The sequence below is a fragment of the Coregonus lavaretus genome, assembly GCF_964263955.1.
Source record: "Coregonus lavaretus genome assembly, chromosome: 28".
NCBI lineage: Eukaryota > Metazoa > Chordata > Actinopteri > Salmoniformes > Salmonidae > Coregonus > Coregonus lavaretus.
In genome coordinates this window covers 26,408,017-26,427,218 of record NC_140015.1, presented here as the reverse complement: position 1 = coordinate 26,427,218, position 19,202 = coordinate 26,408,017, and the positions used below count along the sequence as shown (strand labels likewise).

At 41.6% G+C, this 19,202-nt stretch overlaps 1 protein-coding gene across 1 annotated transcript; it reads left to right on the top strand.

The window, feature by feature from the left end:
• Nucleotides 1-15,957: 15,957 nt before the first annotated feature.
• LOC311103200 (4-galactosyl-N-acetylglucosaminide 3-alpha-L-fucosyltransferase 9-like) lies at nucleotides 15,958-17,067 on the top strand (the record flags this gene model as incomplete). Its single annotated transcript, XM_084144748.1, has 1 exon — nucleotides 15,958-17,067. The coding sequence occupies one exon, from the start codon at nucleotides 15,958-15,960 to the stop codon at nucleotides 17,065-17,067; it is 1,110 nt and encodes a 369-aa protein (XP_084000874.1).
• Nucleotides 17,068-19,202: the final 2,135 nt, after the last annotated feature.

Sequence of the window (19,202 nt, the reverse complement as noted above, 5' to 3'; positions counted from 1 at the left end):
ATGCTCTACCAACTGAGCTACAGGAGGCCTAGTTACAGTGTAAAAACAACATGTAACTGGTAGTAATTTTGGTATGTAATTACAAAGGTGTAACTATGAATGCTTGTTACCATGCTTGTTACAAATGGGCAGGTTTCCACTAAATTCACCAACTTAGAGTTTCGCTTCTTCTCAGCTGCACAAAGGTTGTGATCCCTTGTGGATGTGCTGGGTGTATGAAAGATTATAGCCTGTGCTCAATAGGCTCGAATTACTTACCCTTGAATGTGCACTGTTCAAAAGTTATCTCCACTCAGTGTTGTTGCTAGCATTTGCCCCCAATATAAAGTGTACCATCTGGGTTAACTTGGTTGAGCTTACAAAAACAGATCAGTAGGTCAACCTCACTGATTGGGATCTAATATGGGTGGCATCCCAGATGTGGAAAAATACACTATTTCAAAGCATAGTACATGTCATGTTTGCCTAAGTACAATATAATTACTAGTTGTTACACAAGATTTAGATAGTTAAAATGAGTGTATCTTGAGGGGTACTTATTTGTAATTAATGTGTATGTATACAGTACATTACCCATCCTGACAACCTGGCCCTCAATTTAAAGTTTCATTTCATTTTGCAAATAAGGTACAGAAATGAAGTGAAAATTCCAGAAGCTTTAAAATGAGGGCCAAGTTGTCAGGATGTAATTATATTGTACTTAGGCTTTGAAATAATGTGTTTGTCCTAATCTGGGATGACCAAGATAACCCAGATGGTACACTTTATTTTGGTGGTAAGTGCTAGTAATAACGTTGCGTGGAGATATTTTTTAACAGTGCACATTCATGGGTAAGTAATTGTAGCCTATTGAGCATAATCTCCCGGACACCCAGCGCATCCATGAGGGATCACAACCTTTGTGACAGTTGTAACTGTATGCAGCTGAGAAGAAACAAAGCACTAAGATTGTGAATTTAGTGGAAACCTGCCCATTTGTAACAAGCATTGTAACAAGCATTCATTGTTACACCTTTGTAATTACAGACCGCAATTACTGCCAGTTATATGTTGTTATTACAGTGTAACTATTGGTTGTTACAATTAACTACAAAACTTGTTACAGTGTAATTACACATTTAAGGAAGTGTTAACCAGCATGGCTATCTAATGAAACAGCCGCACATCTGTCAAACTCAATTTACACCCCCCTCCAGTGGTGGAAAAAGTACTAAATTGTCATACTTGAGTAAAAGTAAAGATAGCTTCATAAAAAATGACTAAAGTAAAAGTGAAAGTCACCCAGTAAAGTCTTTAAATATTTGGTTTTAAATGACAACCAACCCATGTGACAACTAGCTCTGTCTACCATACAGCACAGTTCATACTGTAGCCTACACATATGTAAATTATATGAAGTTATAGCAGATACAGGCCTGTAAACTGGGTAGGCCAGATTGTTTATTTCAATCAACACAGTAACCGAGAGAGGAGAGCAGGTTCCAGATTGGGTATGAAACTCTTATCTGTGGTGTTCACACAGGACGCTGCTGCCAGTGTACAAGAAGGGAGGGGAGAGTTTGGCCCAAACGTTGTACTACTACTACTGAGTGTGATGCCATAAATAAGAGCCGTATACAATAGTCAATGTTCCCACTTCTCGTTTGTAAATTCCTCCTGTTGTCCTGTAGTCTGGACCCTTTCTTTCTAAAATTAGCCGCCGAAATTGTCACAACCCCTATTACTAGCCTGTTCAACCTCTCTTTCGTATCGTCTGAGATCCCCAGAGATTGGAAAGCTGCCTCTGTCATCCCCCTCTTCAAAGGGGGTGACACTCTAGATTCAAACTGTTACAGACCTATATCCATCCTGCCCTGCCTTTCGAAAGTATTTGAAAGCCAAGTTAACAAACAGATCACCGACCATTTCGAATCCCACTGTACCTTCTCCGCTATGCAATCTGGTTTCCGAGCTGGTCATAGCTGCACCTCAGCCACGCTCAAGGTCCTAAACGATATTATAACCGCGATCGATAAAAGACAGTACTGTGCAGCTGTCTTCATCGACCTGGCCAAGGCTTTCGACTCTGTCAATCACCGCATTCTTATTGGCAGACTAAATAGCCTTGTTTTTTCAAATGACTGCCTCGCCTGGTTCACCAACTACTTCTCTAATAAATTCAAAGTGTCAAATCGGAGGGCCTGTTGTCTGGACCTCTGGCAGGCTCTATAGGGGTGCCACAGGGTTAAATTATTGGGCCTACTCTATTCTCTGTGTATATCAATGATGTCGCTCTTGCTGCTGGTGACTCTCAGATCCACCTCTACGCAGACGACACCATTTTGTATACATCTGGTCCTTCATTGGACACTGTGTTAACAAACCTCCAAACGAGCTTCAATGCCATACAACACTCCTTCCGTAGCCTCCAACTGTTCTTAAATGCTAGTAAAACTAAATGCATGCTCTTCAATTGAAACGCTGCTTGCACCTGCCCGCCCGACTAGAATCACTACTCTCAGCGTGTCTGACTTAGAATATGTGGACAACTACAAATTCCTAGGTGTCTGGTTAGACCGTAAACTCTCCTTCCAGACTCACATTAAGCATCTCCAATCCAAAGTTAAATCTAGAATCGGCTTCCTATTTCGCAACAAAGCCTCCTTCACTCATGCTGCCAAACATGCCCTCGTAAAACTGACTATCCTACCGATCCTTGACTTCGGCGATGTCATTTACAAAATAGCCTCCAACACTCTACTCAGCAAATTGGATGTAGTCTATCACAGTGCCATCCTTTTTTGTCACCAAAGCCCCATATACTACCCACCATTGTGACCTGTATGCTCTCGTTGGCTGGTCCTCACTACATATTTGTCGCCAAACCCACTGGCTCCAGGTCATCTATAAATCACTGCTAGGCAAATCCCTGCCTTATCTTAGCTCATTGGTCACCATAGCAACACCCACCCGTAGTATGCGCTCCAGCAGGTATATCTCACTGGTCATCCCCAAAGCCAACACCTCCTTTGGCCGCCATTCCTTCCAGTTCTCTGCTGCCAATGACTGGAACGGACTGCAAAAATCTCTGAAGCTGGAGACTCTTATCTCCCTCACTAACTTTAAGCATCAGTTGTCAGAGCAGCTTACCGATCACTGCACCTGTACACAGCCCATCTGTAATTAGCCCACCCAACTACCTTATCCCCATATTGTTATTTATTTTGATCATTTGCACCCCAGTATCTCTATTTGCACATCATCTTCTGCACATCTATCACTCCAGTGTTAATACTAAATTGTAATTATTTTGCACTATGGCCTATTTATTGCCTTACCTCCATAACTTACTACATTTGCACACACTCTATATAGATTTTCTATTGTGTTTTTGATTGTACGTGTTGTTTATCCCATATGTAACTCTGTGTTGTTGTTGTTTTTATCGCACTTCTTTGCTTTATCTTGGCCAGGTCGCAGTTGTAAATGAGAACTTGTTCTCAACTGGCTTACCTGGTTAAATAAAGGTTAAATAAAAAAAATAAAAAAAATAAAAAAAGTGTACATTTGTCAATGCAATGACTGAAGGCTGTGAGAAAGTTATCCAGGTCATATGTAGTGCAGGGGTGATATGGTGGAGAGCACAGGACACACAACACAATCAACCCTATTATAATTTGCTTTATTCAAGTATTTTAGGACTAGCAAGCAGTCATTTAGCAAACAGTGTCAATTAAATAGGCAGATTATCAGCATGCCAGTAGCTGTGATCTGAAGTGTTGAGTGATTTACACAGGGATGTAGTGACATCTTGTGGACACATGGACATCTTGCATCGCTTTTATACAACAAAGTAATGTACATTTTTCACCTTAATGTTTGTTCACCAAATATCTTTCCATTTCCCAACCAGGGTTGGGAAGTAACGATTACAAAAAAACGGTAACTGTAATCTGTTACCAGCAAACATATTGTAATCAGATTACAGATTACAGGCTACTTTTGAAAAACCAGATCATTACTTCTTGGATTTCTTTTAAATTCAAAAGGATGTGTGCGGAAAAAATCTTTCACACCTTTCTGTATTTTCAATGACATTTAAATCAGCATTGAAAAAAGGCGCATGTTTAAGTTTGTTTCCGCCTGAGTCTGACCAGAAGTCCGAGACCACTATGATGACACACCAAATGCGTTTGTTTGATGGATCGCGGGAAAATAACAGGAATATGCTTTTACGGGCTACAGTCCAAACCATGTCTTCCAATGGTGTGACTGTTGTCCACAGATTATCCAATTTGAATAAACGCTTGATGTGAATCACACTGCGGCTCTCTTATTTAGCTATTAGCGTTTTGCACCTTATGGATTGTGGTTGTTGTGGATGGCTTTTCACAAATGTAAATGTGTATTTTAACCCAATAATGGTTGAATTGAACAAGTTTAAGCTGCATATCAATCATTGTTTATAAAACCAGTGGACAGCCAGTGAAAACAGCTGCACAGTGCGGATCCAGGGCCTGATTAATGCGGGGGCTTACAGGGTCTGAAGCCCGTAGGGGGCCCTTGAGGCAGAGTGTAGATAGCCTGCTGCATCGGATGGGGGAAGGAGAGGAGGAAGGGGACCCACATGGGTAACTGGGGGGCCCTGCCTTGGTTGGGTAACTGATTCAGGGCCGGCCCTAGCCTATTGGGGGCCCTAAGTGAGATTTGGATCAATGGGGGCCCCCTGGAGGTTTAGATAGCTGGCTAGACTAATTTACCAATCTAAAAATGGTTAGCTGACATGGCTAATTGAGTGACTGTCAGCTCTTTTGATTTTTTGTTTTTACGCAGAGGCTAGTGGCTAGGCATGGTTGGGGAGGTTGCCCTCCTTGTGTCAGGAAACTAAATACCACATTAATCAGATAATATACCTGGCCTTTACAACAGATCAAAGATGTTTGACCACTTTGCCTTTGTAGGGCAGAATTACCTAAAATTTTTAGGCAATCACCTTTGACCTAATATTGAGTTTCTTGGCTCTAGATATGTTTGACATAGACATGAAGTCATATTACAATGAACCGTAAGTCTAAGCAAAATAAGTTATAGTCTACTGCAGAATCAAGGGTTTCCACTACTACCGATTTCCAAACGTCTGTTGGAAATGGCTCATTCCAATTTAGCGTAGGCTTCACAGGCCATAGCCTAAAGTGGACCAGGCAGATATCTGCTCAGTTGCTGAAACAATTCAACCACCTAACCCCAGTACCATTTGGATCAGATTTGTTGCGACCTGGTATTCCTGTTTCTGACGGACATATTGGCACGCTCTACAGGCATGTTCCATAGGAAAGACACATCATTTTACTTTGAAGAACTTCCTCCACCTGAACAACTTAGAGTATTCTTCCTCACTCATGCTCTGTAGACACTGAGCCAACTTCCGGTTTGGAGAAGCCGTCCACATGGACAAAGGCATAACCTGGGATGAACTTCTCATAAACCTGCCTGGGCGGTCCTAGGGCAACTGGCACAGAGCCCAACTTCATGACATTGAACAGTTTCTCAGTCATATAGTCAGGGTGTTTTCTCATATTGTCGAATGGCAAGTAGAACTTACAGCTGGCCACTGTGCTTGTGTATTCCTCATGACTAATTTGCTTGTTATTAAAGTGGGCTCCATACGTGTTGATAGTGATGAACTTGCTCAGGAGTTGGTAATATTTCACCCTATAGTGGTTCCTCAGTCTCACTGGTCTTTACATTTTACATTTTAGTCATTTAGCAGACGCTCTTATCCAGAGCGACTTACAGTTAGTGAGTGCATACAATTGTATTAAATCGGAGCACACAATTTAAATCACAGCACATTTCACAGTAAAAAAAATGAAAGAGATAAAATAAAAGGCAATAAAAGAGATAACCGAACGTGAAGGAAGTGTATATTCAACCAGCAGAATGAAAACTTAAGGTTAGGCATAGGGGCCTAAATTATTTTAGGTTAGGCATGAGGATTGAAATTATTAAAGGTTAGGCATGAGGGTTGAAATGATTAAAGGTTAGGCATGAGGTTTGAAATTATTTAAGGTTAGGCATGAGGGTTGAAATTATTTAAGGTGTGGTTTAGGAATGAGGGTTATTGTTTCAGTGAAGTTAGGGAAAGGCATAAAAGTTAATATTGGGTTAGCGTACCGCTGTCTGCCTTCATTTAATTTCTGCCGGTTCAATATACACTACCAAAACCAAAAGGATGACTTAAATACTGTAACAATAAAATATTGATTAAAGGACAATCCTCAATTGCGTCTGCCTCTCTTACCTGACAATGCATGTTGTTTCCTAGCTATGGTGGTCAGAAATACAGTGCTCTGCTCATGTACTGTATCACCACAATGACATGTCCTTGTTTTTAAGCCGATACAACCGGTTCCACAATAAGGGCAGTTTGGTAACTAGCTGAGCGATGGGGATGGAGAAATGTAACCACTCTCAGGACCAGCCATGAAATCAAAATTATAGTTTTAACTATGTTTTGAATTATGCAGTGTAATTATATAATAATGTAATTAAATATATATGAATTATAATGACATAATATAATGACATTGTTTACAAACAATGGAGTAAAAAAATTGTATATTTTGGGTTATGATGGGCTTAGCTCACGAGACATTTATAAGTTATATTCTTCAAGAATGAATGCCTACATCTTATGTAACTTTATTAACAACTGTAAAATAGGGGCTAAAGGCACAAGGACACAATTCAACATGATAGAGTTGACTTAGATGATCCTACTCTACCTAATGTGTTAAAATGAGTCATTTCACTGATCCTATACGGGACAGGAGTCAAACTCATTCCACAGAGGGCCGAGTGTCTGCAGGTTTTCGCTCCTCCCTTGTACTTGATTGATCAATTAAGGTCACTAATTAGTTAGGAACTCCCCACACCTCGTTGTCTAGGGCTTATTAACTGAAAGGAAAAAACAAAAACCTGTAGACACTAGGCCCTCCACGGAATTAGTTTGACACCCCTGCTATATGGCATTAAAACACCCTACATCTCATCATATTAATACACGCAATCCATCAATATGGCAGTTAGAGCCATTCAAGTTCAGCAATGTATGGACTTGTCCAAACAAAGCCTCCCTGTTATGGTAGTGTTGCAACCCTACAGCAAACAGAAGAAAACGGACTGAACTTGTCCAATAACAAATGCTTATATTCCATTTTTCCCCAATGAATACAACCCAGGCAAATACCAAGGTCCTGTTCACCAGGTCATGTCCATATCCTTAGGTAATTAAGGGTGAGGGAAACATATCTGGTGCTGAATGGGGAGTAGAGAAAACAACAAGGTGGGACGTCCCATCCTGCTCAACACTAGCCACGTCTCACTGAGATAAAGAGGAGAGCAGGGAGAATGCAGTTATAGGAATAAAATGCAGACACCTGCTCACTACTACACAGAGCTTTTCTATAGTTGCTAGGAAGACAAAAAAGAATGACAGTGTATATAATTTCATGTGAGGAAGAGGATAGCCATGGCCTAATATTTACTTTAGGTTCTTGGATTGGAGATGAACATGGAGACTCTGACCTCTGTAGCCCTTCCTGCAGTCATATGACCTAATGGCCTCATCGAAAAGTCCCTCCTTTTCCCAGAGAAAAATGTTTGCTCCAAGAATGGATACTTGGAGACTCTGTTTCAAACATGACTTTAAATAGAACCACGAGGAAACCTGTAGAAAATGTTATGCTGAAGTACTGAAATTCCCACCTAAGAAACATTCTCAGAATGGTATGTGCTAGCTGGGTATCCTGCACCATTCCCAGAATGTTGTGGGAATGTTGTATGCATAATAACCGTATGACAACCACACTCTAACCAAGCTGAAAGAAACATATGGTTCTCAGAATGTTATGTGCTAGCTGGGATGGTTTTAAAAAACCCTGTCAAACCACAGCAACCTAGTACTTGTTCATATGAATTATATTTGAAAGAAGGACTAGTGGGGTTTCCTATGCACAGACACAGAGAAAGCAACATGATTGGACAATACAACTCACAGGGCTGAGCTTGCTTTATGCAGGTTTGCATCATGTAGTCCTTCCCTATGAAACTGTAGGCCTAATAACATTCCAGTTAATAATTTTGCATTGAAAAAGTCTAGGTAACCTAGTCAGCCCAATTTTGAATATAAACCAAATTTGGTCCCACCCACTGGGCACAGACGTCAGTTCAACGTCTAGTTTTGATTTACAATTGGTTGAGATGTCAACTAACTTGAATTCAATCTACAGAAACTGCCACCATGTCATTGGATTTAGGTTAAAAGTTGGGTGAAAAAAAGGACGATCAGTTTTCCATCTTAATTCAACGTCATCACATTCAACCAGTTTTTGCGCAGTGGGCGTTCACATTTTCTCACTAACAAATGGGCTATAAATACGCAACGTTACCGCTTCGTTTACCCTGGCCAGAGGGATAGGGTGCATATCTTGTGCCCAATAGAAATGAATGGTAAAAATGTATTGTGTCATTTTGAAGTAACTTTAATTGTAAATAAGAATAGAATATGTTTCTAAAAACGTCTACATTAATGTGGATGCTACCATGATTACGGATAATCCTGAATGAATCGTAAATTATGTTGAGTGAGAAAGTTACAGACGCACAAATATCATACCCCCAAGACATGCTAACCTCTCACATTTACAATTACAGGGGAGGTTAGCATTTCTGCGGGGTATGATATTATAAACAAACAGGAAATGCATCCAACAAGTTTGTAAAGTCACAACCTTGATGTAATCATTGCGTGCTAGGAATATGGCACCAAATGTTTTGACATATTGTTTGGAACAATAATAATCTTCAAACACCTCAAATTTCCAGAGTGGGGTCTCTTGTACTTTTGAAGATATTACCCATTTTATACATAAAAAAAATGACATTATAGGTCATTAACCAATCACAGCCTTCCTTTAGGATTGCACATTCAGCAAATCACTAGCAGAGGGAGTTTCCTTTGGTGGTGCTTATAAAATGTATCATAGCTTAGTAGAGCCCACTCTGGAAATGTTATGTACTTGTAGAGTATATTGTTCCAAACAATATGTCTTAAAATGAACAAAATCAAAAAGGGTACTTTTGAGATATTAATATTTTTATGTTGAATAATCGAATGGGAAAATTTTTGAATTGAGACATACTCCATATTTGAGAGCACACTATAATCAAATCAAATCAAATGTTATTTGCCACATGCGCCAAATACAACAGGTGTAGACATTACAGTGAAATGCTTACTTACAAGCCCTTAACCAACAATGCAGTTTTTTAAAGAAAAAAATGTAAAAGAAAAAAGTGTTAAGTAAAAAAAAAAAAAGCAAATAACTAAAGAGTAGCAGTAAAATAAAATAACAGTAGGGAGGCTATATACAGGGGAGTACCGGTACAGAGTCAATGTGCGGGGGCACCGGCTAGTCAAGGTAATTTAGGTAATATGTACATGTGGGTAGAGTTAAAGTTTCTATGCATAAATAATAAACAGAGTAGCAGCAGCGTAAAAGAGGGGGATAGGGTGGGGGTGGGGTGGGGCAGTGCAAATAGTCCGGGTAGCCATGATTAGCTGTTCAGGAGTCTTATGGCTTGGGGGTAGAAGCTGTTGAGAAGCCTTTTGGACCTAGACTTGGCGCTCCGGTACCGCTTGCCGTGCGGTATGACTAGGGTGGCTGGAGTCTTTGACAATTTTTTGGGTCTTCCTCTGACACCGCCTGGTATAGAGGTCCTGGATGGCAGGAAGCTTGGCCCCAGTGATGTACTGGGCCATACGCACTATCCTCTGTAGTGCCTTGCGGTCGGAGTCCGAGCAGTTGCCATACCAGGTGGTGATGCAACCAGTCAGGATGCTCTCGATGGTGCAGCTGTAGAATTTTTTGAGGATCTGAGGACCCATGCCCAATCTTTTCAGTCTCCTGAGGGGGAATAGGCTTTGTCGTGCCCTCTTCACGACTGTCTTGGTGTGTTTGGACCATGATAGTTTGTTGGTGATATGGACACCAAGGAACTTGAAGCTCAAACCTGTTCCACTACAGCCCCGTCGATGAGAATGGGGGCGTGCTCAGTCCTCTTTTCTTTCCCTGTAGTCCACAATCATCTCCTTTGTCTTGATCACGTTGAGGGAGATGTTATTATCCTGGAACCACACGACCAGGTCTCTGAACTCCTCCCTATAGGCTGTCTCATTGTTGTTGGTGATCAGGCCTACCACTGTTGTGTCGTCGGCAAACTTAATGATGGTGTTGGAGTCGTGCCTGGCCATGCAGTCATGGGTGAACAGGGAGTACAGGAGGGGACTGAACACGTACCCCTGAGGGGCCCCCATGTTGAGGATCAGCGTGGCAGATGTGTTGTTACCTACCCTTACCACCTGGGGGCGGACTGTCAGGAAGTCCAGGATCCAGTTGCAGAGGGAGGTGTTTAGTCCCAGGATCCTTAGCTTAGTGATGAGCTATGAGGGCACTATGGAGTTGAACACTAAGCTGTAGTCAATGAATAGCATTCTCACGTAGGTGTTCCTCTTGTCCAGGTGGGAAAGGGCAGTGTGGAGTGCAACAGAGATTGCATCATCTGTGGATCTGTTGGGGCGGTATGCAAATCGGAGTGGGTCTACGGTTTCTGGGATAATGGTGTTGATGTGAGCCATGACCAGCCTTTCAAAGCACTTCATGGCTACAGACGTGAGTGCTACGGGTCGGTAGTAATTTAGGCAGGTTATCTTAGTGTCCTTGGGCACAGGGACTATGGCGGTCTGCTTGAAACATGTTGGTATTACAGACTCAGTCAGGGACATGTTGAAAATGTCAGTGAAGACACTAGCCAGTTGGTCAGCACATGCTTGAGGTACACGTTTTCAAGCCTTGCCACATCCGACGAGCGTCAGAGCCGGTGTAGTACGATAAGGAGTATAATGACACCAAGATGTTGTCTGTATCATGTACGGTTCACAGATCATAGGGTCTTACAGGAGGCATGTATAGGTCTAAAAAGGGCCTAAAATTGCCATTTTCATGATGATTTTCTCAACAAAAAATTTTATACAAATGTAAAACGCATGTCAAACATCCTTCCTGCCAATATACGCTATATATACAAAAATGTGGACACCCCTTCAAATTAGTGAATTTCTCTATTTCAGCCACACCCGTTGCTGACAGGTGTATAAAATCGAGCACACAGCCATGCAATCTCCATAGACCAACATTGGCAGTAGAATGGCCTTATTGAAGAGCTCAGTGACTTTCAACGTTGCACCGTCATAGGATGCCACCTTTCCAACAAGTCAATTTGTCAAATTTCTGTCCTGCTAGAGCTGCCCCGGTCAACTGTAAGTGCTGTTATTGTGAAGTGGAAATGTCTAGGAGCAACAACGGCTCAGCCGCGAAGTGGTAGGCCACACAAGCTCACAGAACGGGACTGCCGAGCGCTGGAGCGCGTAGTGCGTAAAAATCGTCTGTCCTCAGTTGCAACACTCACTACCAAGTTCCAAACTGCCTTTGGAAGCAACGTCAGCACAATAACTGTTCGTCGGGAGCTTCATGAAATGGGTTTCCATGGCCGAGCAGCTGCACACAAGCCTAAGATCACCAAATGCAATGCCAAGTGTCGGCTAGAGTGGTGTAAAGCTCGACGCCATTGGACTCTGGAGCAGTGGAAACGCGTTCTCTGGAGTGATGAATCACGGTTTGGCGGATGCCAAGAGAATGCTACCTGCCCCAATGCATAGTGCCAACTGTAAAGTTTGGTGGAGGAGGAATACTGGTCTGGGGCTGTTTTTCAGTGTTCAGGCTAGACCCCTTAGTTCCAGTGAAGGGAAATCTTAATGCTACAGCATACAATTACATTCTAGATAATAATATAATAATAATATGCCATTTAGCAGACGCTTTTATCCAAAGCGACTTACAGTCATGTGTACATACATCTTTACGTTTAGGCCCTTTCCTGTTTCAGCATGACAATGCCCCCGTGCACAAAGCGAGGTCCATACAAAAATGGTTTGTCAAGATCGGTGTGGAAGACCTTGACTGGCCTGCACAGAGCCCTGACCTTAACCCCATCGAATGCCCTTTGGATTAATTGGAATGCCGACTGCGAGCCAGGCCTAATTACCCAACATCAGTGCCCGACCTAACTAATGCTCTTGTGGCTGAATGGAAGCAAGTCCCTGCAACAATGTTCCAACATCTAGTGGAAAGCCTTCCCAGAAGAGTGGAGGCTGTTATAGCAGCAAAGGGGGGACCAACTCCATATTAATGCCCATGATTTTGGAATGAGATGTTTTGACGAGCAGGTGTCCACATACTTTTGTTCATGTACAGTCGTGGTCAAAAGTTTTGAGAATGACACAAGTATTGGTCTTCACAAAGTTTGCTGCTTCAGTATTTTTAGATATTTTTGTCAGATGTTACTATGGTATACTGAAGTATAATTACAAGCATTCCATAAGTGTCAAAGGCTTTTATTGACAATTACATTAAGTTTATGCAAATAGTCAATATTTGCAGTGTTGACCCTTCTTTTTCAAGACCTCTGCAATCCACCCTGGCATGCTGTCAATTAACTTCTGGGCCACATCCTGACTAATGGCAGCCCATTCTTGCATAATCAATGCTTGGAGTTTGTCAGAATTTGTGGGTTTTTGTTTGTCCACCTGCCTCTTGAGGATTGACCACAAGTTCTCAATGGGATTAAGGTCTGGGGAGTTTCCTGGCCATGGACCCAAAATGTTGATGTTTTGTTCCCCGAGCCACTTAGTTATCACTATTGCCTTATGGCAAGGTGCTCCATCATGCTGGAAAAGGCATTGTTTGTCACCAAACTGTTCTTGGATGGTTGGGAGAAGTTGCTCTCGGACGATGTGTTGGTACCATTCTTTATTCATGGCTGTGTTCTTAGGCAGAATTGTGAGTGAGCCCACTCCCTTGGCTGAGAAGCAACCCCACACATGAATGGTCTCAGGATGCTTTACTGTTGGCATGACACAGGACTGATGGTAGCGCTCACCTTGTCTTCTCCGGACAAGCTTTTTTCCGGATGCCCCAAACAATCGGAAAGGGGATTCATCAAAGAAAATGACTTTACCCCAGTCCTCAGCAGTCCAATACCTGTACCTTTTGCAGAATATCAGTCTGTCCCTGCTGCCATTCCTGAGCAAGCTCTGCACTGGTGGTGCCCAGATCCCGCAGCTGAATCAACTTTAGGAGACGGTCCTGGCGCTTGCTGGACTTTCTTGGGCGCCCTGAAGCCTTCTTCACAACAATTGAACCTCTCTCCTTGAAGTTATTGATGATCCGATAAATGGTTGATTTAGGTGCAATCTTACTAGCAGCAATATCCTTGCCTGTGAAGCCCTTTTTGTGCAAAGCAATGATGACGGCACGTGTTTGCAGGTAACCATTGATGATTTCAAGCACCACCTTCCTTTTAAAGCTTCCAGTCTGTTATTCTAACTCAATCAGCATGACAGAGTGATCTCCAGCCTTGTCCTCGTCAACACTCTCACCTGTGTTAACAAGAGAATCACTGACATGATGTCAGCTGGTCCTTTTGTGGCAGGGCTGAAATGCAGTGGAAATGTTTTTTTTGGGATTAAAGTTCATTTTCATGGCAAAGAGGGACTTTGCAATTAATTGCAATTCATCTGATCATTCTTCATAACATTCTGGAGTATATGCAAACTGCCATCATAAATCTGAGGGAGCAGACTTTGTGAAAATGAATATTTGTGTCATTCTCAAAACCTTTGACCACGACTGTAGTGTAGTTTTTATGTGAGAATTGCCTACGTTGGCCTATCTGTTTACATTATAGTGCTTTCATTTAGCTCTATTTAGCATTGCAAAATTCCAGGAACTTTCAATAAATTCCCTGGTTTTCCTAAAATCCTTGTTGGAGGGTTCTGGATTTCCTGCTTATTCCCTCCTGATTCCGGGAATCAACTAACTGGGATTTTGGAAAAAACAGGGAATTTATTGAAAGTTCCCGGAATTTTGCAACCCTAGCTCTATCTATCATAAACATAGAGGGCTTTCATAGTTTACAGAAGGCTTGCAAGATAAACAAGAACTGATGGATGTTTGGCTGATCACAGGTGTACATCCAAAAGATATTTGGATATACTGTATCTCAATACAAGTGTTGGGTTGAGCAAAGATTTCAAGCAAAAAGGCTGTGTTTAGACAGGCAGCCCAATTCTGATATTTTTTTCACTAATTGGTCTTTTGACCAATCAGATCAGCTCTGAAAAAGAGCTGATGTGAAACGATCTGATGTGATTGGTCAAAAGACCAATTAGTGGAAAAATATCAGAATTGGGCTGCCTGTGTAAACGCAGCCATGGAAGAAGCAAATTAATATCTGATTTCAAAAGGACTTTTGAGTATTTACATCCTCCTTCTCTGATATTTACACTGTATTACACATATGCATTGTCTTTTAAAATATTATTTCAATTACATAACACTCTACTTGCACATCATATACCAGGGCTCTCCAACCCTGTTACTGGAGAGCTACCGTCCTGTTGGTTCACTCCAACCATAATCTAGCACACCTGATTCTAATAATTAGCTGGTTGATAAGCTGCACCAGGTTATTTACAACTGGGGTTGGAGAGCCCTGTCATGTACCAAGCCACATCGACAAAACTAAGCACATTATGAAGGTGTGTATTTCTTTGACAAATTGCACCCGGCAGGCTAGAGGGCAGTGTGTCTAAGGTGTGACATGAGGGGCAAAGGCTAGAGAGGCTGTCCCTCTGCCTGCAGTTACACACTAGTTCTAGGCTTATCCTCACTCAACAATGTGGAGGCACATGAGTGACTCAGCTAGGTGTCAGCTGTGGCTTTAAATCAAAGCTAGCAACATCATTTTGATTAAGTTCAAAGTTATATCTCAGAGCTAGCAGGTAAGCACACCTCACCCAGTATGTTGTTTCCTTGAAGAACAGTGTGGAATGTGGTGCAGATATGTAGATATTACTTTTTGGATGTAACTGTTTCTCTGTATGTTTGAATGGAGTCTGTCTGTCCGATTTAATGCTGAGTTTCCTATACGGTTAGTATCAAGTGTGTGTGTGTAAAATTGGTTATGTGTTAGAAAAATGAATTTGTCTTTCTTTTAACAGACAAGTCGAAACAGAAAGAACAACGGAATTAAAGTTGAGTAAAATACCATCTGTGATGTTAGTAAAGTGTGTGCACAGGTGTGTGTGTATATAGATTCTATATAGCTGTATTCATGTCTTTAAATATTAGCTGGCTTTATGGCAACTTGTTGGTATCAAAACATTCACACAGGTTTATTGTTATTGCCTACCCTGGTAGTTCCCATTGCATAACATGCTATCATTATTTGACTGCGTAGTATGTTTTACTTAGAACCTGTGCTTATCTCATTGAGTCATTGAATTACCCCGGGCAAGGGTGAAATCACAGCCCCCAACACTTTGAGTCCCATGACTCCTTAGTTCAATAGTCTTACTATATCCTCTGAGTTCAATATTTATTGATCTATCCTATATGCTGGTTCAGAGGCTGGACTCTATACACACAATAGCCAGGATAAGTATCCAGAGTATTTGTTTAGTTTGACCACATGGCTCATTTGTTTCTCTGGATGGGAAGCACGTCCTATGAACTCAGGATCTTAGTCATAACCACTGCCTCAGTCACTTCAGAAGTCACTAACCTAACAGAAACCTGAGCTTGTCTTAATGACTTTGATTACTGTTATGACAACCATATAATATGCATGACTAGTGAAGCAATGAAACGGTCTGCTGATAGAGCACTAGCCTCGTCAGCAGATGTCTGCCCTCACCCTAAAACCTGTCTGTGGTTAGAGTTTATGATTGACCAGTATTCCTTGTGCTAAAATAATCATTGTCAACTTTACGAATACATGCAATAATAGAGTGATTAGATGTGTTTGCCTGTTCTTAATAAACTGAAAAACAAACAGCCTTTCCTTTTGACAGGCCATATTATGTGTCTTGGACCAAGTCGTAGAATTGGGCACCGGAGCCTGATAGGCATTCTCCTGCTGGGCTGCTTGCTGACCTGTCTACTGTACCGCCCCACTATCACTTGGCTCCCTGTCCTGGCCAAGCACTTCCAGGCGGAGCACAAACAGGACGTTACCGTGCTGGTCTGGCACTGGCCATTTGACCATCCCTTCAAACTGAACTCCTGCAGGTCCCTGTATAACATTGAAGGCTGTCACCTGACAGACGACAGAGAGCTGTACAGTCAAGCGGACGCCGTTCTCATCCACCACCGAGAAATCAAAGAGGATTTATCCAACCTGCCCCAAGAACCACGGCCCTCCTTCCAGAAATGGGTGTGGATGAATTTCGAATCGCCGGCACACACGAATAGAATACCTGGCTTGGAAGATCTGTTTAATGTGACTTTGAACTACAGGCAGGATGCAGACATCAACATGCCTTATGGCTCTCTCGTCCTTCGGACTAAAGAGAAGGAGGAGTTTGTCCCGCACAAAAACCGACTGGTCTGTTGGATCGTTAGCAACTGGAAGCCAGAACACAAGAGGACTTGGTACTACATGGAGCTGCGCAAATTCATCAGGATTCACACCTACGGGGACCCTTTCAATAAAAAGGTGTCTCTTAGTGAATACAGAATGATCGTGGCCAGCTGTAAATTCTACCTGTCTTTTGAGAACTCTGTCCATAAGGACTACATCACAGAAAAACTCTACAACGCTCTCAAGTTGGGTGCTGTTCCTGTGGTGATGGGCCCGTCAAGAGAGAACTACGAGAAGTTCATCCCTGGAGATTCCTTCATCCATGTGGATGACTTCCGCTCGTCAAGAGCCCTGGCCAAACATCTCCTCTTCCTGGACAAGAATGAGGAGATGTACCGTAAATACTTCAAGTGGCAGAGGAGCCACACAGTTAGCATCAACGACTTCCCCATTCAGACAGCCTGCAACAGCTGTGAATACATCAGACGCCACCCTGAGAATCAGATGGTTACTGAGCTCTATAAATGGTTCTGGGAGGAAGGATGATGAGACGCTTGGAGTGAATCTACTACAAATCTACAATATCTACTTCTTCCATAATCAGGGATGGGGAAAAACTGAGCAAAATGTATCTTTTACACAATGGCAAAAGTGCCAAAAATGATATTTAATTAAAGGACAGTGTTGTGTTTTCAGAAAAAGACTGAAAATACATTCACCGAACATCCCCCACTTGAACAATTGTTAATGGGGTGTTACAAGTAATTTGGATATTTTTTTTACTTTTCTATTGATTTTACTTTTCTTCAATCCTCTTTGATCTACTGATGTTAACTGCCATACCACCCACCACCTCTGTCTGCTTGTTTACTACTGGGTCGTTCCACGAAAAGAGTGTCTTTCACATCCCTTTTTACATTGGGGCACAATATAGAAATTCTGCACCAATATTGAATTTGAAAAGCCTGTTATAATAAATGAAGTGCCAAAATTCAGCATTTTGACATGTCCCTCTGTCAACCCTATCACTTCTAGGAAGATTTTAACCCACTTAATCCCTAAATTTCTCCAAGTTTCCAATGTAAAGCCATAGTTATTTTGCTTTGACAAAGTCATCTCTGAAGATTATTTATTTCATGTGATTAATGATTCATTTATGTCTGTCCCTCATTTTAAGGTCAACCCTGTTACGTGAACTGAACTCTCGTTTTAATATCTTGAAACTATTCCTTTTAAAATATTTTTTTCTTAAGTAGCATTGAACATCTAATAGTCAAATCATATAGTAAAAGCAGGTTAGCTGGTTCTACTCTTTTTGGCAATTTTCTGGTGTTTTGTGGTGGAAAACTGAACGGGTCGAGCAGAACACGTCATCCCTGTTACTCATAGATAGACAGGCTTTCATTCAATTGCCACTCCCTTTTGCACACAACAAGCTTCCATTCTCCCTGTCACAAGGGGATGAATGACTTATTTAAGAAGAAATTGTCAACCCTGTTATGTTTTTGGCATTTAATAGGCACTTACTATAGTCTTTTTTTAATTTTTATTTTAAGATGGGAAAATGTGTTTTTTTATGAAGTTGAACATGTGCTCTTTAAAACAGAATGTATATTTGACCATGTTACACTTCTCAAAAGGCACTAAATTGGTGGAAAGACCCTATTAACGTTACTGTAAGAAAGATTTGGTTTTGAACTGTAAGACCTGTTGAGAAAGTCTGGTTACTGTTGGAAGTACTATAGCACTCCTCCCTCTGGTCACTGGAATAGACTGACTGCTATCAGTCCTGCTTTTTCTAAACAACGTGATTGGGGAAGTGACAAAGGGTAATATACAGTAGGTCTCACTCATATACAGGTAGTACTCCCTGTACAGTCAACAGTTGTTAGGCAATTGCCTTTTACTGTAATGTGGTTGCTTGGCTGTCACAGTGAATGTGTCATGTATTTTCACATGTTAAGGGACCTTGTTCGCTCCACTAGTAGGCAACAGGGATTGATCTCAGAGATTCAGCGTATGAATTAGAAAAAGAAAGGTAGATGTAGTACAGTGGTCTCCAGCACAGTGGCATTACTAAATCCAGCTCACACACCTGTTACAATACAATGGGGTAGTTCGAGACACCACTCTTTACTGCCACCCAAGGGAGTTTTAAAGACGTAAATTATTATTTTCTGCACTACACTTGGCGACCACTAGAATGCACTGCAACCCCACTGTACACATCATGCACTTTACATTGTTGAAAAACCATTTGCATCAGTGTGAATATGAATATTTATATATGTGAGAAAACGAATACCATTTGTCATATAAATGAATATCTGAGCTCAAATGAGAGGTTGGAGAAATGGCGGAGATTAGCTTGTTGCTTAATGGTTTAATTGAAACCTGCCGCTAATTAGCTGTGGCTAGAATCACACAAACTTATGAACAACTCCGTTATTTCTTCTTCGGCTCTTTCAAATGTGGAGAATAGAATGTGGCCCTGGAAATGAGTGTAAAATGACTGCATTAAGAAGAACTCTTATCTTTATAATAAGTCTGCCCACAACTTTCACCCATTCTTATATCACTTTGCCCTTTTGAAGGATCCCTTCTAATGCTTTATCAACTGTACCGTACATACAGATAACCCCTACATTCTTCCGGCCAGTTTCATTATGTTTTGATCATGG